We start from the raw sequence: 23,618 nt of genomic DNA on the forward strand, positions 1-23,618 counted from the left end.
TCCTTTTTAATGTGTTAAAATGATAAATCCATTAGGCCTTTAATAAATCAGTTTCATCAACATCAACCAATTACAATTTATTTTAAGCATTCAAAATAGGTAAAATTTTATTAAAAAAGATTCTTATTATACTTTAGTATTTTTTATATGATAAATATATTTTTCCCACAATTTAACCATTTTGTTAATGTAGTGGTAGTAAGGTTACATTTTTTTATCAAAGTCGTCTCACTTATAATTGACTTTGCATGATAACCGTTACATTCTCTGACCCTGCTTGAAAAATCTCATTCATTCAACAACAGAAGGTGAATGCGAATGAATGAATAACGTTAAGAGGCGCCAAAACCAAGTGTCGTTGTCATCTAAGTAATGGACTAAACCAAAAGCACCATAATTAGTACAAACTATGTCATATGCTAAAAATGGTGTCTTCACCACCTCCACCATTTCTCTCGTTCATCCAATTGTCTGGTATGCTATTACTTTTAGGAGCCAAAAACGGAATCCACAAAACCATGAGTTCAATCCCTTTGCCCCAATTCCAACTCATGACAACAAAACAACAATCAAAAAGAAAAAAAATAAAGAAAAAATACCAAAAAAAGAAATTAAAAAAAAAAACTTGCACAAAAACAAGAAAAAAAAGGAAAAAAAAAATTAGTCCTTGGTTCCAACAAACCTTTTGCTTTCCTCTTCAATCCAACGACAATGTTGTTTCTTTCAAAATTTTGAAGACAAACCAGTATACGGACGACATACATAACACAAAATCAAAGGAAACATATTTTGGTCATGTTTTTTTTTGTGCGTGCTGGGTTTGGTTTCACATTTTGATTTATTGTTCCCTCCATTCTTGTCATTTTCATTTATGCACTGAGTTTGGTACAGAAATGCTTTGTGCAATATTGAATTCATTAAAGGTTGTTCCTTCACAGTAAACCCGATGTGGGTATTGATGGATGAAGGTGAATAGGGAAAAGGGTGAAACAAAGTGGATACCATAAAGAGAATGAGCAAAGAGCTGAACGGCATTGTAAAGGCCTGGGAAGCAACAGTAAGAAAATCTGGTGCAAAGAAAAGGGCAAACAGCATCTTCACACCAATGTCTGTGGCCCATGTGGATGATGATGAGTCAACAGAGGTGTGTCAAGTTGAGAAGATTCTTCCCAATGGTGATTTCTACACAGGAAAATGGCTTGATAAGTTCCCTCACGGGCAAGGGAAGTATTTGTGGACAGATGGGTGCATGTATGTTGGTGAATGGAGCAAAGGTAGCACCATGGGGAAAGGTAGGTTTAGTTGGCCTAGTGGTGCCACCTATGAAGGTGATTTCAAGAGTGGTTTTATGGATGGAAAAGGCACTTACATTGGTTCTTCTGGGGACACCTACAAAGGGTCTTGGGTTATGAACTTGAAACATGGACAAGGGACTGAGAGTTATCCCAATGGAGATTTCTATGATGGGGAATGGAGAAAGGGGTTGCAAAATGGGCATGGAAGGTACCAATGGAAGAATGGGAACCATTATATAGGGCAATGGAGGAATGGTTTGTTTTGGGGGAATGGGACAATGATGTGGAGCAATGGGAATAGGTATGATGGATGTTGGGAAGAGGGGTTGCCTAAAGGGAATGGAACATTCAGGTGGGCTGATGGGAGTTTCTATGTTGGAGTTTGGAGTAGAGACCCAAAGGATCAAAGCGGGACTTATTATCCTTCTGGTTCTTCTGATAGCAATTTGGATTGGGATCCTCAAGAGGTGTTCGATGTTGAGTTGAATGATTGCAACATTTGTCCTTGTGAAATGGTCTCTATTTATCCTTCACAGAAGACATTGAGTGTTTGTGGTGTTGAGGAAGACAAGGCAATGAATCAGAAGGGAACTGATGGTAGTTGGAGGCCTAGATGGACGTCGGTAGATGGAAGGATTAGTAATTACAGCTCTGAAGATTGTGCTTTTGATGTTGGTAGGAAATCTGGATTTGATAACTTGGGAGATCATTCTATTTCCACTCGGCATAGATCATCATCACATTTAAGAATAAAGAATCCCAAGAGACAAGGAGAGACCATATCTAAAGGGCATAAGAACTATGATCTTATGTTAAATCTCCAGCTAGGTATCAGGTACTGATCGTAATTGTTGTTTTCATGTATATTATTCTCACTTTTATGTTTTGGTTGAGCTTTTTATTCTCTCATCCATTTGCTTGAATAGGAATTTTGTTGTAGTTAAATTAAAGTCTTCCTTAATATGGTGCAACAATGAATATGACATTTTGGCTAACAAGATTTCATTCCATGATTCTAATTTCATTGCATACTTATTAATTTCTTGTGCCATAGTGCAGACACGCCGTTGGAAGACCTGCTCCAAGTACATCTCTTGATTTGAAGTCTTCTGCATTTGATCCGAAGGAAAAAGTGTGGACTAGATTTCCACCAGAAGGATCCAAGCACACGCCGCCTCACCCATCTTGTGATTTTAGATGGAAAGACTACTGCCCGGTAGTATTCAGGTAGGATCCTGGATAACAAGGTTGAATGGTCTAAATTAGGTGAACCAATGTTTTGAAACATAATATGCTAAGAACTAACATGTTGAAAGTGCTCTTAGAAATGTATGACCTTCATTTTAAGGCAGTGGTTGGTGATATGCTCTCAAAGGAAGATCTTTATTTCTTTAGAAAGTGGCAATTTTTATACAATTTTAGACAATGTGGATTAGGAAATATCATGTTCATAATTTCCATTGCAATTATTTCATAACATTGTATCACAAATAGTCTATTATTTTAAACTTTATTTGTTTGTCTAAATTCACAGGTTATGATGGTTGATTGCATTTATATTTTCAGGGCTCTCAGAAAATTGTTCAAAGTTGATCCAGCTGATTACATGATATCAATATGTGGAAATGATGCCCTTCGGGAACTCTCATCCCCTGGAAAAAGTGGAAGCTTTTTCTATTTGACCAATGATGATCGTTATATGATAAAGACCATGAAGAAAGCAGAAGTAAAAGTGAGCTCCCCTTCATACAAGCCATAAGCTTTTTCACCTTTTCCATATAAAGGTTTTCTTAGTATATATGATGAATCTCTATAGTAGTGAAATAAATCTATGCATTACAATAGAACAATGGTTATTGTACATTCAAAATTTTGGGCTTCTTATGGAAGAGTATTACTGCACCTTGACATGATAATTTTCTGTTAATGCTTGCATTGCAAGATTTTATATCTACTGAGTGATATTTACTTCAAAGTTTATTGCATGATTGCAGGTTTTTCTAAGAATGCTTCCTGCTTATTATAAACACGTTCGGACTTTTGAGAACACTCTTGTTACCAAGTTCTTTGGCCTCCATTGTGTTAGACTAACAGGAACTGCACAAAAGAAGGTAATACTAAGGTGGGAATAAGCTTGTATTTTGGTATTAAAGCCTTTGGTACTAACCACACTTCAACAATTTTAGGTTCGCTTTGTCATCATGGGAAACTTGTTCTGTTCTCAATATGGCATTCATAAGCGCTTTGATTTAAAAGGTTCAACCTTTGGTCGGACTACTGATAAACCTGAATCAGAAATAGAGCCAACAACAACACTTAAAGATCTTGACCTGAATTTTATATTCCGGTTACAAAAGTCTTGGTTCCAAGAATTTTGCAGGTGAATTTTTTTCTAATCACTTCATGTCCTATTTTTGAGTGTGTATAGCATATAGGACACCGCACTGTGCAAGTTTTAGTTTCAGTAAGCACATCTTATTAGCTTTTGTGATGATAAAATTTGTTTGGAATCTAATTGTAATTAGAATCAAAATGAAACTATTGATGAAAAGTAAACTATAACATACACAGAGATGTCTAGTACTCCCTCTCTTAGTTGAAGATACAAGCTATATACCATAAGTCCATAACATTATAGATATGTTAATTGTCTCAATTTTCTTATGATGTGATTTATGTACATTATATGGCTTCTGAGACTTGACATTTATGTTATGAACTATTTGGTAGTTATTTGGTTATATTGATAAAAGTGCTTTGATGTAGGCAAGTGGACAGGGATTGTGACTTTCTTGAACAAGAGAGAATTATGGATTATAGTATGTTGGTGGGTCTTCATTTTCGGGAAACAACACCTAGTGGCACTGTTACACCTTCTAGTCGACATTCAGAAGGTTGCACCCCACCTGGCTTTGATGATGGAGGCCCTCGTCTTTCGGGAGTGGATGGGGATCATCTTATTGTAGATCCTAATCGGTATATAATCAACAAACTCATCCTAGGAAAAGTTTCAATTTTAGTTACTTTAGTTTGATTGAAACAAATACAGACTACACAAAGCACTGGTTTTCAGTTGCTTGATTATTTTACTGATTCAACTCACATGTAACATTCCTATTTAACTCAGATCAATGGGATTCTTTAGTTTCACCCAAGTTATTCACTACTGAATTTTGTACTTATGCATGTTTGTAAAAGATTTTTTCATAGGGAAATAATCATTTTTCTTAAATGGTTATATCTCCAAAATAAGCTATATCAAACAACCACTTAATATTTTCTTCATTCTTTTTTAAACTCTCCCTAAAGTCTGCATGTGGGTCTTATACTATTACTCAAGCCTATACATTATCATACTTTGATTCCATCAGTCAAGAAGTATTCTTTATTACATTTGCTGAAAATTTTGCGTTGTGACTTATGTTTCAGGTGGATTCAATTAGGCATAAGCATGCCAGCACGAGCTGAAATGACAGTGAGAAAAAGCAATTGTGACACTCCTCAGCTAGTTGGAGAACCAACTGGGGACTTATATGAGATCATCATTTTTTTTGGTATAATAGACATATTACAAGAATATGATATTAGTAAAAAGCTTGAGCATGCTTACAAATCATTCCAATATGATCCAACATCAATCTCTGCTGTTGATCCAAGGCTATACTCAAAACGCTTTCGTGATTTCATCTTCAGAGTTTTTGTAGAGGACACTTAAGGGTATATAGTTTTGATGGTAAATGCTCATCTTGCAACCGGTGGCCATTAATGTATAGTTTTAAGGAAATGACGAAGTTCTAACCAGCACATGCATACTCATACCCAGTTTGGGGACCAACACACTAATTGCAGGGTATTTCTAATTGATAGACGATACACGTTTTCTAAAATTTGTTCATTTTTCTTGACCTTCATCCTCCACCTCCCTTTTTCATTTTAGTGAATTTTATTTTATTTATAGTCCCAATATGTTGTAGTGTAGACCAAATGTTGTTAAGAGTTAATCAAAGCCCTTTCCAGGTGCAAATGAATCAACAAAGGGGAGAATATTGGAAATTATTCTTTTTTGTAACTATGTTCTTGTCTCTCCCAGATGACGCCTCTAGGATTTGGCATTGAATAAAATGTACATACAGAAGAGGTGGAAAACTATAGGTCTTTATTTAGTTTTTTCGTGTGCTGAAGTAAAATCCTTAAGGTTGTTGCATGTTATGTAAAAGTAAATTATACAAAATATCTAAATAAAAATATAAAATAAAGTTTATAAAATATAGAAAAAAAGTCTTAATTTTGGAGCGGAAATTTAATTTGAGAGATTGAAAAACTAAATAGATTAAATATGAAGAATTACATTTAGGGAGATCAAAATTGCACATATATTTTAAAGTATATGAACCAAAACTGCTATTAAGCCTAAAAGAAAAATCTCCAGATGCTTATCAAGTGCTTTATTATTTTTTTCATTTTATTTTACATGAGTAATGTCAATTATACTCTATTAAGCACTTTTTATAGATTTAAATTCAGATATTTTCAACAATGTTAATAAGTAAATTAATAGGTAAATATTAAAATTACTTCATTATCTAAATGCCTATTTCGTTGCCTTATAAATAAGTTATTTTTTAAAGAGTGCATTGACTTTTTAAGATAATAAACCAATATTATATTAACTAAAATTAAAAATATTAAAAAGGTTTTTTCTTTGTTAAACATGCTTTTCAAAATTTAAGAACATCGAAATGCTTTTCAAATAAAATATTAAAAGAAATGTTAAAATGTCACAATTTTAATGTATAATTAATATTTTGTATTGTTTGTAGGCAATGTATCAACTAGTAATAAAATGTGTTTTTAAATTGAATTTCTAAAATATCGTCTTATAAAAGATGTCTTTAATTAGCAAGATTATCGTGATTTAAATATTTAAACTTAAATAATTTATAATAGAAATAAAGAGAAAGTAATTAAAAGAAATCTAAAAGGTAAAGAGAAAATAGTGCAACTTCTAACAAGAAAACTATTTGAAATGAACTTAGGACTTGTGGTTTTACTTATACACCTATTATGATTAATTTTAGTTTAATTTCAATCTTAGTTTTCCTATGTTTGTCAACCATTTAATTCATCTCGTTTTACCTTATATTTTCATTAATTACATGTGGTACGATCGCTTACAATGCAATTAATTATAATATGTTAAGAGTAGTCAATTCCAAGTTCAATAGGATAAAAACTAATAAAAAAGAAAAATCGCAATTGTCATTAAACAAAAATATCGTATAATGCATGCAAAGGATCTATCATTACCCTGGATATGGATTTAGCCACTCACAATAGAATAGAAAGAGAAAACAATTGCAAATAAACCCTTAGTCATTAGAAAGTAATGCAAACTAAAAGAATCTCAAGGAGAAAAAATATAAGAAGAATTCTTGTCTCTAAAAAGCACTCTCAAAAACTTGTTCCGACTTTAGACAAGTATCTTATATCTTCACTAATAATCTCCACTCCCAAACAACTCTAAGAGTTGTCAGAAGTTGGTTAGGGAAGAGTTCCCAAGTGTCAAAGTTAAAAGATCTTCGAGAGAAAAAGGTATTTGAGAGAAAGGTCTCTGATGAACGAAGGATTTGTCACGAATCCTTATCAAAATATAAACACAAATTAATGTAATAATAGGGTGCTAACCTAGATTGTTTCCCATGAATCATTGGATGAGTAACCAAATATCAAACATGTAGTGTGCAGTGTATTTAAAAAGCAAGTAAAAAGGAGGTTTTGTGATTTCACTTTCAATCTACTTAAGCAGAAAATTAAATTGCAAAGTTCAATTAATAGAATGTAGTAACCCCTAGTTCATTTATGTAGACTCTATCCCTATTCCTCTCAAGATTTAATACTTTTCCTCTCCTCCAAAAATTAGGTTAATTTAACAAACGAAAATCAACCTTATGTTTCCATACGAATTAAGCAATACAATAGACTTCAATCTCTCATCCCAAGATTACGTAACCTTAGAAATAAACTCATAATTAAGCAATTCAAGTTTAGAATCTCATTAAAATGAATTAGGGTTAATTAAGCAATGTCCCCCTCATTCAACCATTAATTCAATCCAAGAGATTAGGAAGAAGAAATTCATGAAAGAAAATGAATTATATTAACATTCAAAAGCTAAGGAATTCAAGAATCTATATGAACTCACTAAGGATTACAAAAGGTTTAGCCCTCCATGAGGATGGATCTCACCATTACAAAGTAAAATTTAAGAGAAATCAATAACATCAAGATGAAAAATCAAAGAGAAGTAAGAAAAAAATGAAAATCAAACCCTAGGTTGGACCCTTGGCTGTCACCCAAGGCCACTCTAGGCTCTACAAAAGTTCCCAAAATGGCAAAAATCTAAAAGTGTAACAAGCTCCCTAACCCTAATTTTCAAAAATTCATTTATAGTGAACTAGTCGTCATCCATAGTAGCTATTATGGAAGTCATGGTAGCTACGCGCAGCCTCCATCTTGTCATCCCTTTCTGGAGTGTCCACTATGAAGTTCAAAGTGACTACGCATAGTACGCGTAGCGACTATGGAATGGAAGTGGCTACGCGCAGGACTAGGTCAATTTAGCCCTCTTTAGAGTGTCCACTATAGAGTTCAAAGTGGTTACGCATAGGCCCTCTTCAGTCTGGGGTCTCTATAGTGTCCACTATCACTCTGAAAGTGATCACTTTGGTCTGTCTCTTAGATCTAGCTTGCTGTAGTGTCCACTATCACTTCTTAAAGTGGTCACTTTCAACTCTAATTTTCTCAAATGATAAAAATCCATGGAATAAGTCTAGAAATTCCTGCACAATTATTCAAATGATCAAAATTGTAAATTATATCTATTTAAATCAATGTAAATTAACCAAAAATTAAGAAACCTATGATATTTGACCAAAATGATATTTCTATATTATTTACACTCCCTAAGTTTACTTTTTCTATTAAAGAACACTAGAAATACAAGTGGAAATCCTATAAAATGTGAACTCATCACAACCCAAACTTAAACTTTTCCTTGTCCTCAAGCAAATCAAAACTTAAGAAAATTGCATGTGAAAGGGTTGGATTTATCCAACAATTTTTCTCAAAAATTTCATTCCAATGTTAGAGAAGATGCACTCCCTAGGTTCTACCTAAATATGTTTATTAATCTTTAAAGAATAGGGTTATCTTATTTTAAAAAAGTAAATCCATAAAGTTTTCTTGAACAATATAAGTTTGAAATGGATTTTTGGTATAAAAGAGATTTTTGATCTATTTAAAATCACTTGAAACGAAGTTTATCTTAAATAGTCACAAGTAAGAATGAGTTAAATAGTTTTATAAGTAAGTTACAATATTCTTTATATATGTGTTAAATGGTGAAAAAGTAGAATATAATGAACTTTAAATTAGAAAATTCTATTAAGACCGAGAGAATGTGATCTTCGGCAGTATATTCTAAACTGCACGATTTGGGCTGAGTATGAAGGTGTCCGACCCTCGTCATATTGTATGGACTTGTGTGATAATATGTTACTGCTTTGTAAACATATACTTAAATGACCAAACGTGATAAATGTATTGGACCTGTAATGATATGTGTCTGCCTTGTGATTATATGTGTAATTGAAATCGATGAATGAGATCAAGTATGTGAATTGGAGAATGAGATCAAGTATTTGAATGAGATCAAAAGAAAAGGGAATTATGTGATATGAAAAAGTGATGAATATGTGTAAAGAAAGGAATAAGGAATACTAGTGCATGTGTCAAATACACTGATTGGTACGCTTATGATATATGCGTTGTAATACACCGACGGGTGAGATTATAACACATCTGTTGTAGTACATCAATTAGTATGTTTGCAACATATGTATTAGAGTAGTATAACTTGATGTGTCACTGTTGAGATACTGTATGGATAGTTCAGGGATACACTAGCGGTATAGGATCTGAAGTTGAATATGAAAATATGGTGGAAATAAGAGTGGTAAATGCAGTTCACTAATGTGTACATAATGTAAAAGTGGGATGCATTTATAGGCCTCACACTCATTTCATGGTCGAATTCCTAACTATACCTTTGCTTGGAAGGATGTGAATGCACACGTTGTATCCGTGTGTGGTTTGGCTTACCATCAATTATCTATGTTGCGTAAGTCCTTCGTAACTAAGGAGAGTACGTTGGCAGCGAGTTAGGAGCCCGAGAGTACCTAGAGTCCCGTTAATTGATGCGATGTTCATATTTGAGATGAATATAGTGGCACGAAGATATGGATTGGATAATGATAATTGGTTAAATGCGGAGTAACATTCATGGATAACTTTCATTTGATTGAAAATGTATGATCAAGTAAAGTGGCATGAGTTTAGACATTGAATTTAAATGTGTTAATTAAATAAGAAATGAAATACGTATCAGTAAATACAATGATGAAAGATGTATATGAATGATTTTGTCTGGTTAAATTTGTTAAATATGGAATATTGCTGCTCGGTTACCTGTTGTATTAGAAAATATTTTTGTATTATTATTTATTATTCTATAAAATAAGAATTTTAGTGGGGTTAGGGATGCTCACCCTTACAAACTTTTTCAAGTAACGAAGCAATAAAAAGAGGATTGATCCATTCTAGGATCATACTCGCAAGGGATGGTAGGAAAGAGACTGTTTTGTTAGGACCGGTTATTTTGAAGAATGTAATTACATTAATTAAGTTATTAATGAGAGTTTGAAGTATTTTAATAAATCTATTGTAAATGACAATTCAAAACACATATCTAATATTTAGTAATTAATAGTTAATATAGAAATTTTAGCTTTCTTGTAATTGTAAATTGATAATCTCAAAATTATATTCTTAATTATATTACAAACGAGATTTATATGTATGAAGTTATAAAATTTTGCTCAGTTTCAGTGATTTAGAGTTTACGCATATGAAGTTTTAAAATTTGGCTACAGCAAAAATCTCAGAGAAAATTGCATCCTGATTTCTGCAAAATCTCACTATAGTGAAACTGCACCCAGAAATGTACCCTAAACTGTCACTCTCTCACTACAGCAAGAAGGCGACAATTTCACGCTTTCCTCCTAGGGTGCCTCTCGCTGTAGTGAGACATCTCTCAGTGCAGCGAGAACACTCTACACCAAATACTTAGCCAAATTTTCAGTTCAATCTCAACCATTTACGACAATTTATGTTTCATCACAACCAATACACATGCTCATACAAGCCTACATCATCACATATACATATATATATATATATATATATATATATGTATCGAATACACAAACACATAAAAATCTACATACACACTTATATTATTAATCAAATTATATTATAAAATTTGGGGCGTTACAACTTTTTCCTCCTTTAGGGAATTTCGTCCCCGAAATTCAACCAAACACACATACAAGTTACACAAACAATCTCGGATATAACTCTTTCATTCTACTCTCCATTTTTCATGTGGCATCTCCCTCATCACTTGAGCTTCATATCACCTTCACCAATGAGATCTCCTTGCCCCTCAGCTTTTTAACACGGTGGTCCGTTATCCTCGTCGGATACACGTCATAAGACAAGTCTTCTTTCACTTGAATCGAGTCAAGATCAATCACATGGGAAGGATCTGACACATACTGCTTGAGTTGTGACACATGGAATACTGGGTGTAGATTCGAGAGATTTGGAGGCAACACTATCCGGTAAGCTGCAAGACCAATTCTACTCAGCACTTTGAATAGCCCAATGAACTTAGGAGATAGCTTCCGAGATTTCAAAGCTCTTCCAACTCCGATCACAGGTGAGACCTTCAAAACCACATGGTCACCCACCCAAACTCCAACGACTTCCTTATCTTATCATAGTAGCTCTTTTGTCTATCCTGTGTAGCCTTCATTTTTTCTCTGATCATCTTGATTTGTTTGTTCTATTTCTAGATCATGTTCGATGCACACAGAGTAGCCTCTCCATTCTCATACCAGCACAAAGGAGTCCTATATCTCCGTCCATACAGAGCCTCAAATGGCGTCATTTCAATGTTGGCATGATAACTGTTATTATATGTGAACTCCACCAATGGCAAACATTCCTCTCAAGTCCCCTGCTGCTTAAGCACACAAGCTTTCAACAAGTCCTCTAGGGACTGGATGGTTCTCTCTGTCTGACCGTCGATCTGTGGATGATACACCGAACTAAGCTTCAAATTAGTGCCCAAGGCCCTCTGCAGGCTCGCCCAGAATCTTGAGGTAAACCTCGGGTCTCTGTCAGACACCACACTGATCAAGACTCTATGCAGCTTGACTATCTCCCTTACATATAAGTCCACAAGCCTCTCCAACTTATACTTCATGTTAATCAGGATAAAGTGTGCAGCCTCTTGGTCAACCAATCCATTATCACCCAAATGGCATCATGGTTGTTCTTGGTCTTCGGCAATCCGGAAATAAAGTTCATGGAGATACTGTCCTATTTCCACTCAGGGATTTCCACTCAGGTGGACACTGGTGTTCTATCTTCGCCTTCTGGCAGGTTAGGCATCTAGTCACATATTTAGCCACATCCCTCTTCATTCCATTTCACCAAAAGCTCTTTCGAAGATTCTGATACATCTTGGTCGCATCGGGGTGAAAACTCATCATACTCTTATGCGCTTCCTCAAGTATGATTTGCTTCAACTCATCCACTTGGAGAATGCATACTTGGTTCTTGAACTTAATCACCTCGTTCTCATCATAGTGGAACTCCAAGTCTTTTTCCTCACCCTTTTGCCTCATCATGTCTTACAGGGAAGCATCTTCCTGTTGAGCATCTCGGACAAACACCAAGAAGTCGTTACGGATTGTTGTCGCTCTGAGATACAAGCTCTCTGGCCTTACCTCCATGGTCAAGTTCATGTCCCAAAATTCCTCAATCAACTTCATCTCTTTCACCATCATTGTTGCCACATGCAACAACTTCCTGCTCAATAAATCGGCCACCACATTCACCTTACCAGGATGGTAAGACAATGTGAAATCGTAATCCTTGAGGAATTCCATCCATCTCCTCTGCGGCATGTTCAGCTCCCTCTGGTCAAACAGATACTTCAAACTCTTGTGGTCACTGAACGCATCAAACCTCGCTCCATAAGGTAGTGCCTCTATACCTTAAGAGCAAAAACCATCGCGGCCAACTACAAATCGTGCGTCGGATAATTGACTTCATGAAGGCGCAACTGCCTTGAGACATAGGCAACTACTCTCTTGTCTTGCATCAAAACACACTCAAGTCCATGCCCGGACGCATCACAATACACATCAAACTTCTGCTCTGGGTCGGGCAGAACTAACACGAACACTGACGTCAACTTTATTTTCAGTTTTAAGAAACTAGCTTCACACCTCTTGGTCCACTTAAACTCCCTGCCCTTGCAGAGTAGCTTTGTTAAGGGCAAAGCTATCTTAGAAAATCCTTCAATAAACTTCCTGTAATAGCCTACTAGTCCTAGAAAATTACAGACCTTAGTCATATTCGTCAGTCTCAACCATCCAACTACTGCTTCCACCTTTACAGGGTCTACCATGATTCTTCCTTCGACACTACATGCCTTAGAAATTGGATCTCTGATAACCATAACTCACACTTAGAGAATTTTGTATACAATTGCCTCTCCTTCAGAATTTTCAGAACAATTCTCAAGTGTTCGGCGTGCTCTTCTTGAGTCTTCAAATAAATCAGGATGTCATCAATGAACACCACCACAAACTTATCCAAAAACTCATGGAAGATCCTGTTCATGTAATCCATGAATACCGCAGGCGCATTGGTCACTTCAAACGGCATTATCAAGTACTCATAGTGACCATACCACGTCCTAAATGCCATCTTAGGTACATCCTTATCCTTTACCTTGATCTGATGGTACCCTGACCTTAGGTCAATCTTAGAAAACACTGCAGCTCCTCTTAACTAGTCCATCAAATCATCAATCCTCGGGAGTGGGTACTTGTTCTTTACCAAGAGCAAGTACCCATATCCTTGTTCATTACCTTGTTCAGCTGTCAGTAATCCACACACATCCTCATGCTTACATCCTTCTTCTTCACCAAGAGCATTGGTGCTCCCTACAATAACACACTCAGTCTTACAAATCGTTTCTGCAACAAGTCCTCCACTTGCCTCTTGACCTCTGCCAACTCTATCGGTGACATCCTATGAGGTGCCACAGAACTCGGGCTTGCCCCTGGGATGAGATTAATAACGAACTCTATTTCTCTCTCAGGCAGTAACTCAAAAACATCCTCAGGAAAAACTTCTAAGAAATCCCTTACCACCAGGATATACTCCGGTTCCACCACGCTTTCGGTTTCCATTAAGAAACATGATTGTCAACCATAAAGGCCTTAGCGTTTACTGTGTTCTCCCACACTCCCTAGCTCATAAGCCTTGGAACCTCTATCATTGTCGCGCCAAAGATCAAGGTCTTCTCTCTACAATTCAGTAGTACATGGTTGGCAGCCAGTCAATCCATCCCCAAAATCAAATCCACCCCAAACTCCCTACCATGCACCATCATCGAACACCCCAAACACACCCACAACTTTACAACCAGCTTACCCATTGGGGTAGTCACTACAACATTACATGGCAATTCAGTCACACACAAATTCAGACTCTTTACACAATCTACGTATACAAAAGAGTGCGTAGCACCCGAATCAAATAACACATCTAATAGTCGACCTTTAATAATGCATTTACCTTTGATTAATTCCTTAGATTGTGAAGCCTCTGCCCCACTCATGGCAAAGACCCTACCCAGAATGCTCAACTTTGGCCCCGTACTCAGCCCTATGCTCCCTCTTGATTTAGGCCTCTAAGCTGTACTCGAACTGTCATTCCTTTTAGCGGCCCAACACACATTGGCAATGTGCCCCAACTTCCCACAGTTGCTACAAGTTGTCCGTGGCTGTGGGCAATCCCTCATAATGTGTGGTCCTTCACACCTTAAGCACTTGATCAACCCTCTGAAAGAGTCTGATCCTGAGCCACTCCCACTGCTATTTTCTTGAGATGAACTTCCTCTGGACTAAGAATTACTTGAACTTGAATATGGTCTCTTTGAGAACCTAAAGGGTCTTTTCTCATGTTTCACTGGACCACTCCCCCTAGTGTCCACAGTCTTGCCCCTCGAGTTGGCTTCAAAGATTATGCTCTTTCTCACCAAAGTGGGCAAGTCTGTCAGCTGGAATACACTGATTGCAGCTCGAATGTCTAGCCTCAGTCCTTGCTTAAACTGAGCACATAAGTCTTCCTCTCTATTTCAATGCTAATAGTGAGGTCAATATTTCATCAACTCCTAAAACTTTGCAGTATATTCCCCTACTGTCATGTTCACTTGCTTCAGTTTAATAAATTCACGGGCCTTCTGCTTCTTTAGATCCCAGGGAAAGTAATTCCCTAGGAAGATTGCCTTGAATGATTTCTACTGTATATAACCACCCTCTTGTGGCAGGGTCAGACTGACAAACCTCCACCAGTCTTTTGCTTCTCCACACAACAAGTATGTGGCATAAGCAACATTGTGTTCTTCACAGCACCCCATTGCATTGAAGACCTTTTCTACATCCGTCAACCACCTTTGAGCTCCCTAGGGGTTGAATCCTCCCTCAAACTTTGAAGGATCGTACCTAGTGAAGGCAGACAACTCTCGATATTCAGCCGGCTCTCCACCTTGGTTATGCACCAAGGTCTCCAGAATTTGAGCCATACGCTCTATGAGGTCATTGGTGTCTCTTGCTCCTCTACCTCTACCAGCCATTCTAAGCTAAGCTAATCACAATGCAACAAACCACATTCTAACATGTCATATCAATAGCAACATTTATAATTCAGGTAAACAAAACAAATCAACACTCAGTTTGGACGCTTCAGCCCGATACCCCAATCCGGTTTGGATGAACTGCTCTGATACCAAAATTGTAACACCTAAATTTAATTTTCTAAATAAATAAATTTCGCAAAATTGAGAATAATAAAAATTTTCACTTAAATGGATCCCAAATAATGGTTCAATAAAATATTTTGAAATAGAGATAGATTACAATTTGTATCAATCATTGCTACATGACTTAATTAATACATCAAAATTTCAAAATAAATACCTAAGTCCCACAGCAGTTTTGTTCATCCTTCACTGAGTCTGATACTAATCGTCTTGGTCACCTAAAAAATAAATGTAAGGGTGAGTACCCTACACTATCCAATACACATTCATAACATAGAGACTCACCTTACGCATTCCACATATATTCTCATATTCTACTTAATTATAGTCAATCACAAGTAACATTTTCGAGCATTTTGTTTCAATTCATAATCGATGTACTCATGGCACCAAAATGTTTTTACACATACGTGTGCTCACTACATGTAGCCACACTCACAGTGGCACTGTGATCACTGTTTCACACCACAAATGATCTTCAGTTACCCCCACATCACGAATATCAAGTGGGCGGTCACGAGTCGCTCAACAAAGGTGTTGGTCAGAGGTCTAGTCAAGAAGAGAGTGTGTGGCCCTGTGGTGCATCCACGCTCACTGTTGGTGTCACTACTATTCTCTCTTCCCAAGGTATTTCTACCATCCCCATTTTTCACACCTATAGTGTATCGCTAAACTATTCATAACATATTCACAACTACATTTAACATGCCTCATTCACACACATTTCAATTGTACACAATATTCATGTTCGTACACGGCACAGAGACCCACATTTAAATCACATTATTAAATCACTAATCAATGGCATTTCACCAAACACAATCACCTACAATGGGTTCAACTTTCTCATCACACATCATATTGTATTCAAACACCCAATAATTTCTATCAACACACATTTCTTACCCTCTATCTCAGCCACATTGCAATATTTAGCAAAATAAACAGTAAATCACACACATTGAGATAGGGTAGAGTCCCCCCTTATCTTGAATTGAAGACCCATGCACGAATTCAGCCAAAGGAAGTGATTCCCACACGAATTTCATCCTAAACACATGGAAGAATCCCATGAGAACTAAGCGAAACCAAGAGAACAGAGAATAAGGATAAAAACTGAAACCCTAACCATTAAAACTCACCTACAAGTGTTTCCAATAAAAATTCAACCTTCAATCTAACTCACAAACGGCTTTGAAGGCAATTTAATCGGTGAAATAAGGTTTTTGGTCGAGAGAATTGAAGAAAGAGATGGGAAATGATTTTTTCAAACCCTAACCCCTTCAAATACCCATCTGGTCGCGACACTCTCGCTACAACGAGGCATCTCTCGCTGCAATGATACCCCTTGTTGCTACAGCAAAAATCTCAAAGAAAACTGAATCCTGGTTTCTGTAGAATCTCGCTACAGCGAGACTGCATCTAGAAATGCACCCCAAATTGTCGCTCTCTCGCTACAGCGAGAAGGCTACAGTTTTATGCCTTCCTCCCAAGGCCTTCTCGCTGCAGCGAGAACACCTTGCATTAGACACTTAGCCAAATTTTTAGTCCAATCTCAATCATTTACAACAATACAAGCCTACATCATCACATACAAATATATATATATATATATATATATATATTGTTACAAAAATTTAGAGGAATACTAATTAGTAAGTGCACTAGGTAGTTGTAGCAAGTAATAAAATTTGGAAATCAATATGAGCCCCAAAGTATCGTCCACAAGGATCTTATTTTCAATTACCATTTCACAATTTAACGATTAGTTGAGCCACACAATTTGTTTGGAAGGTTTGTGACATGCAAAAGTAAAAAATAAGAACAATAAAAGGTAATAAACTTGTTGTAAAAATAGAGTAGGAATTTTGTATTAAAAATACTATATGGAAAATAGTTAGGAATCATTTTACTAGATTTTTATTTGCAATATAATCATGTTCTAGACTCTTGAGAATTTTAATTGATTGATAATCATTTCACTTCTTTGACCAAAGGACAATTCCTTGCCTCATTGATCCTAATACCTAATTAAACCTCCTTAATTCCTTAGGAGAAATTTAATCAAATACTGCATTAAGTTCTGAAAATTATAGAATTACTAGATTATGATACTTATTCCTAAGATCTCAATAACCTGGGCATATGATTCAGATTTGAGAAATAAACTTAATTTCCATTTATGAAGATTCCTCTAAGTTCAATTGAATGAAGGATTAGTTCACAATTGCATTAAAAATAGAATCATATACTCAATTCAATTAAAATCTCAAGATCCAAATCTACAATTACATCACAATATCAAATCTGGATCCATATATTCCTAACTAAAAAGGTTTAAAACAACATTACAATGAAAGAAGGAGAAGACAAGAGACAGAAAAACATCTTCCAAGACCCAATCTTCACCCTGATTCCTCTAGCAATGAAGCTTGAAAGTTGCTCCCAATCTCGCTCTCTGACTTCCCTTGGAAGTTAAGATAGTTACAAAGTGAAAAATAACAAAAATTAACAAAAGTCCCTTTTTCTGAACCTCTAACTTTATTTATAATGTTTTTCCTACATTTTTCCTTTCCACAGATTAATCTATGAGAATTATAGGATAAAAAGTCTTCTAGAAGCTTCTATAACTAAATTAGGAACTCAAATCATCCAAAGTTGACACATAGAAGTAATATTCAAAATTCTGTTACTTTTGTGTGGTCACTTTAAGTAGTAAGAGTGTCCACGTGCAAGTGTTCTATAGAAAAAGCCTCACGCGTAGCTACTCTCAGTGCGTGGAGTAGATACGTGCTTACTGTGTAGCTACTCTAATCACTTAGAGTGGACCTGCGCACTGTGCATAAGTGAATTAGCCTTGGGCGTAGCTACTCTGAATGCTTGGAGTGTTCACCTTTACTACTTAGAGTTGCTACTCTCTTAGTCTTCATGAATTTTCTTCTTCAAATTGTTAACTCTATGTACTCAAAGTGGTTACGCCCTACACATAACACTTGATTATTCATCTTTTAAGCTCAATTCCTCTACTTTCTTCACTTTAATTTTCAACTCAAATTCTCAGCTTAAGCTTCTACATAAGAATTAAGTCATTTTAATTCAAATTATTCAGAATTATACTAAAAATCTAAAATTTTAAACTATTTACACAATTATGAATATTGATGCAATTTTTATGATATTTTCAAGTTTACTTAGCACTTTACTACTTATTTATTAACAAAACTATACAAAAATATGGTAAAACGTGGATTTAACATATATCAAATACACAAACACATGAAAATTCACATACACACCTATTAATAATCAAATAATATTATAAAATTTAGAGCGTTACAAAAGGGGATCTACTTTATCATTTTGTTATGTATATTACTTGTATTCTTATAAATCTTGTTTTGTGAAAATAATTGGTGAAAAGTAAGAATAATTGGTTGTTTATGTAATTTTATGATGAATATATGAAGTTGTATGGTGAAAATAAGTTATTATGTTCAAATATTGCATGATAAGTTATATTGAGGATGGTTGATATGAAGTTATGAATTTGTAATATGAAATGTTCAAAGAGATTGATGCTTCATGTTTGAATATATTGTAGTTGATGTAAAAATTATGTGTTTTAGGAATATACCATGATTTGATGTATATAATGAAAAGTATGTGAAAATATAATGAAAAATATGTGTGAACATGTGAATATACTCAAAAAGAGTAAGAGATGGAAATGGATATGATGTAAATAGTTACAAAGATACACTAGGGGGTAGAAGATGGAGACGATATGGGATATTTTGGAAAAATACAGGGTAGTGAGTAACATTCGGGGTTGTGCACAAAATATTGTGTACGAATGTACTACATGGCCGCACACTTGTTTCCTGACTTGACTCCTAATTATTACCTTTGCTAAGAGGCTGTCTATTCCATGCGTTGTATTCGTATTGCATTAAGCGATCCAGTGACTATTTATGTGAATGATTGGAATTGGACTGAAATTTTAGCTAAGTGTCTGATGCAAAGTGTTCTCACTGTAGCGAGAGATGCCTCGTTGTAGCAAGAGAGCCCTGGGAGGAAGGCGTAAAAATGTCGCCTTCTCGCTGTAACGAGAAGTCCCTCAATGCAACGATAGAGTAACAGTTTATGGTGCATTTCTGGGTGCAGTCTTACATGGACGTGTAAGACCTCGGGATCGAGGCATCAGATAACTATGGTCATAGGGCGCGGTGAGCGCAGATAAAAGAAAGAAATTGTGAATTTATGAAATATAATGTGTTTATGTGTTGAGATGAGAACTTGCTTTATGTGACACTATAATATACAATACCATGATATTTTCTTTAATTGTAATAAGATGTGTGTTATGATGAATGTGTTATATATGAGTGGTAGGGTAGAGACTCACCCTTACACAACATTTTCAAGAAACCAGGATGAGTAGTACCAAGCTCACAGTGTATGAATGGATGATAATTGTTATAAGACTTAGTTATTTTGAGTTATGTAATAAATATTTTTAGTTCTATAGCATTCTTTTGAAACAGTTGTAAAACTACTATTTTTTTTTGTTGCAAATGAAAGTTTAGAATATTTATTTTCTAAAGTACTTATAAATTAATGAAATTTTACACTATGGTATATATTATTTTCACACTTCTTTCTTACTTCAATAATGTTCAAAGGAATTTGTTTTATTTTCTTGATTTTTTTATGAAATATCATGTACTTGAGAAAAGGAATATGAGGCGTTACATAGGCATCCAACAAATTCTCCTCAGTGAAAAGGATTTTATGATGAATATGAAGATTTTGCAATAGAAACAAAAAAAAATGTACATCTTTCTTTAGCAACCAACAGAATGAATCTCCATGGGATGCAAAGTAGCACTCATAGTACATGACCTGTGATTTTAATAATGTATAAGTTATCTCTATGACTTTGTATGAAGCAAAAATATATGATGCTCTCTTTGTTGATAAACAACTTGGAAATAATATTGATTGTGTACTTGTCTCCTTTAATTGAAGATTTGAATTTGGTTTGAGAAATTAGCATAGAAGTATATGATGAGTTCAGGAAAGGATATTTCACATTAAAGGCAATATTATATGGTACAATTAATTATTTTCTTGTATATGACAATGTATCTAGATATAGAATAAAAGGACAATGTGCATGTTTGATATATTATGAAAAAGACTTTTAATGGAAGTTTTGAAAAACAACAATGTCCTTATTTGAAATAAAGGAGATAGGATCTTTGAAAAGATTAAGTATACTAGAATAAAGAGTAGTTAATGTCTGAATCAATCTTTAAACTAAACTTCTAAGAACGGTTTCACATGAAATCATTCTTTGATCTCCACTTCTATGAACTATTATTTAACTGCTCTCTTGAATGCAATACACTTGCATAGCGCAACATTTTATATTAATTCTAAATGCTCTTTAAATTAAATTAGAACTACTTTTACATCTCCTTTTTAGCATAGTAAAAGATTCTCACATGTAAAATTCTTGAAAAAGATTTAAAAAGAAAAAAGTTTGAAGTGTATGAAACAATAGTTCTAATAAAGAAACCCAACCTCTAAATTCAAATAAAGCTACATGCTCTTTTGTAATATCATCCACTCATGTGTATGGTTGCATTAAAAATGCATTATGTAATTTAAGAGTGCGCATCAATTTAACATTTCTGTCCACTGTAAAATAACAAAAGGCTTAGCATTTAAGAAGGCAAAAAGAAAAACACAAGAAGATGGATCAAATTAATTGTTTTTAACCTTTTAAAAATTGTGACAAATTAGTTTTTGCAGCCAACCAAAAAATTGGTTATGAGAGAAATATGTATTAAGTAGAAATAATCGATTGAAAGATAAGATGATTTTCCTTATGCTATATGATTGGATGAGATAGGAAATGAATAGAAAGAAAATAAAAATATATATGTTATTTAAACTGACAGAAAGAAGTTAAACAATTTACTTATTCTATGACTTAAAAAAATTAAAAATAGTTTATATGAAAATTATATCAAAATAATAAAAAAAAATTATTTTAATAAAATGTTTTTTGTTAATTATGTAATCTTTTAATATTTTTATATAAAAAATATTTTTAATAAAATATAAAAAAAATTACATCTCTTATCAGTCAAAATCTCAGTATTTTATGTAAAAAAATAAAATGAAAAATCCACATAAAAGAAAATTTTCATTCATATAAGGCAAAACATCCAAACAAACAACCTTTTTTCTTTTTATAAATTTATAATTCAAATTGAGTTAAATAAATTATGAATAAACAACACACAAGTTGTTAAAATTATATATATATAATGATATTATTATTTTAAAAAATTATAGAGATTAAAATTTAAAAAAATTAAATCAAATTTAATACGTTTACAAAATCTAAAAGCACATTTAAATAAATAAAAATAAATAAACAAATTATTTCATTTCAATTTTACTTATAAGAAAAATCAAATTCGTGAAAACTTGAATATCCAAAATGAATCGTGACAGCTGTAAGACTTCGTAATCCAGGTCGTCGTTTTCCCTCATCAGTTCCCAGACAAGGAACTGAAATTGATGGTCTTCTACTTCAACATGCACAACAAAATTTGTTAAATTATGTTTACCTTTATATATATATTTATCCATTTAAAATTTTATATAATATTAATTATTATCTTTTCATTAATATCTTTTGATCTATATAAAATACTTTTATCATTTCAAAAATTAAGAAAACTCATTAGTAAAAATAAATGGAGAAGTTCAATAATTAATTTTAACATTATAATTATGTATAATTTTGTTTATCTCTTAAACAGGTAAATAAAAATACAGGATATTATGTCCGTATAATCAAGTAATGCTGTCTCTCTATTATGGTCTCACGTCATTGAATAGGATATATCAGTTTTTATTTCCCTTATCATCACATACACTCCAAAATATCTACTCTCATTTTTATTTAAATATTAATAATAATAATAATAATTTAATTAACCAATAAAAGATGTTTTAGAATGACAATAAAATCACGCATCACATAACATTTCTTGAAAAGTTTGGTTGAGACTCTTAACCTGATTCATTGAATTTTTGTCCAATTGACATCTATTTTCATCCTCAAATGACTCAAAAAATTTTGCCACTTTTATAAGAATACTTAATCCCTGTAATGTCCCATAAATAATGAAATGAAATAAAAGTAAAAGTTTTAATTAAGCATTGGACATAAAATCCCGCAGCGTCAATGTTCCTAATCTGGTGCAAGAAATTTAACAGTGGCCCCTCAGTTTTATGTATGGATATAAACATTTTGGAAGAGAAATTTACACAATTAAATACCACTTTAACACATATGGTCAGTTTTCCCAGCAAAATTGCACAATGAATTGCCTTCCTTCATGAAACTGATCCATAACCTGTCATAGCCATAGACATTGTTTACATCTTGTTAGTCCTCAACAAAACTCTCACTTACATACCTCTGTTCTAAATTTCGTCTACCTATGGTGAGTTTACTCATTTTTTTCATCACAGATAAAAATTTTCGAATATTTACAAAAATAATTCTTTCCTCTCTTAATCTTATTTTTACGAATAGTGAGAAACAAACCAATCCATAAATTAATAGCAATATAAACAAATTACAACAAGTAGTTTGTAACGCTATAATTTATGATTAATTTCTTTTACAAAAAATCAGATAATTATCTCATAAATTGATTATTTTAATTTGATGTGTAAAATGGGTACCAAACAAAATTTTGTTGTCTTAGGTGAATGCACTATACAGATTGCACTGCAAGAAATTAATGACTGTGGTGTCTTTTCCTTCATCAAATTGAAGTTAGCCCAAATTTGAAATGAATGAGGTAAATCTGAACATCCCATCAAAACAAGAAATAGTGCAGTAAAATGCTGGCACCTTTATCTGCTCCAAGTGAATGATGAATGGCATGAAAGCCTCACTTTCAATAACCTAATAATTATGTTGCTAATTATTTCATAACATCATGAATGGCCAAAAGAAAGATATTATAGCTGAGACGTGTTATTCTCTGAAAGATGATGGATGGAAGGAACATTCCTAGTTCACAAACAAAATATAGATGCATATAGTTAGGGGGAGGGTGTTAATGTGTGATACCCTTTCTCATGCAATTTATCCCTTTCCAATATTAAAATGTCTTGTCATTGTAGTCAACTTATAACAATACTAAGGAGAAATGGGATAAATGTAGATTATAGATTGTAGGAGTATGTTGTATTAATTGACAGCT

The 23,618-nt window shown here is 34.0% G+C and overlaps 2 protein-coding genes and 1 pseudogene across 2 annotated transcripts; 1 reads left to right on the forward strand and 2 right to left on the reverse strand.

Moving 5' to 3' along the window:
• Window positions 1–997: 997 nt before the first annotated feature.
• Window positions 998–5,010, forward strand: LOC113856344 (annotated as a pseudogene).
• A 5,812-nt stretch (window positions 5,011–10,822) lies between these two features.
• On the reverse strand, window positions 10,823–11,364 carry LOC113855644. The gene is made up of 2 exons (XM_027487274.1): window positions 11,296–11,364; window positions 10,823–11,140 (listed from the first exon to the last, which is right to left on the reverse strand). Exons 1-2 carry the CDS (start codon window positions 11,362–11,364, stop codon window positions 10,823–10,825), a joined length of 387 nt encoding a protein of 128 aa, XP_027343075.1.
• A 1,140-nt stretch (window positions 11,365–12,504) lies between these two features.
• Window positions 12,505–15,132, reverse strand: LOC113855645. Its single transcript, XM_027487275.1, has 9 exons — window positions 15,002–15,132; window positions 14,733–14,858; window positions 14,412–14,629; window positions 13,906–13,943; window positions 13,726–13,801; window positions 13,329–13,435; window positions 13,125–13,226; window positions 12,979–13,034; window positions 12,505–12,934 (listed from the first exon to the last, which is right to left on the reverse strand). Exons 1-9 carry the CDS (start codon window positions 15,130–15,132, stop codon window positions 12,505–12,507), a joined length of 1,284 nt encoding a protein of 427 aa, XP_027343076.1.
• Window positions 15,133–23,618: the final 8,486 nt, after the last annotated feature.

Source organism: Abrus precatorius, unplaced genomic scaffold (genome assembly GCF_003935025.1).
Source record: "Abrus precatorius isolate BTA unplaced genomic scaffold, Abrus_2018 Scaffold11, whole genome shotgun sequence".
In the NCBI taxonomy this organism is placed as follows: domain Eukaryota; kingdom Viridiplantae; phylum Streptophyta; class Magnoliopsida; order Fabales; family Fabaceae; genus Abrus; species Abrus precatorius.

Coding starts and splice junctions, on each gene's coding strand:
- LOC113855644 (XM_027487274.1), bottom strand. CDS start 11,364: ATGACGCCATTTGAGGCTCTGTATGGACGGAGATATAGGACTCCTTTG. Junction 11,141..11,295: donor GCTGGTATGAGAATGGAGAG/GCTACTCTGTGT, acceptor GTGGTTTTGAAG/GTCTCACCTGTGATCGGAGT.
- LOC113855645 (XM_027487275.1), bottom strand. CDS start 15,132: ATGGCTGGTAGAGGTAGAGGAGCAAGAGACACCAATGACCTCATAGAG. Junction 14,859..15,001: donor GAGTTGTCTGCCTTCACTAG/GTACGATCCTTC, acceptor TGTGTGGAGAAG/CAAAAGACTGGTGGAGGTTT. Junction 13,944..14,411: donor GAGACCATATTCAAGTTCAA/GTAATTCTTAGT, acceptor GTAATGTTGTAG/TGACTACCCCAATGGGTAAG.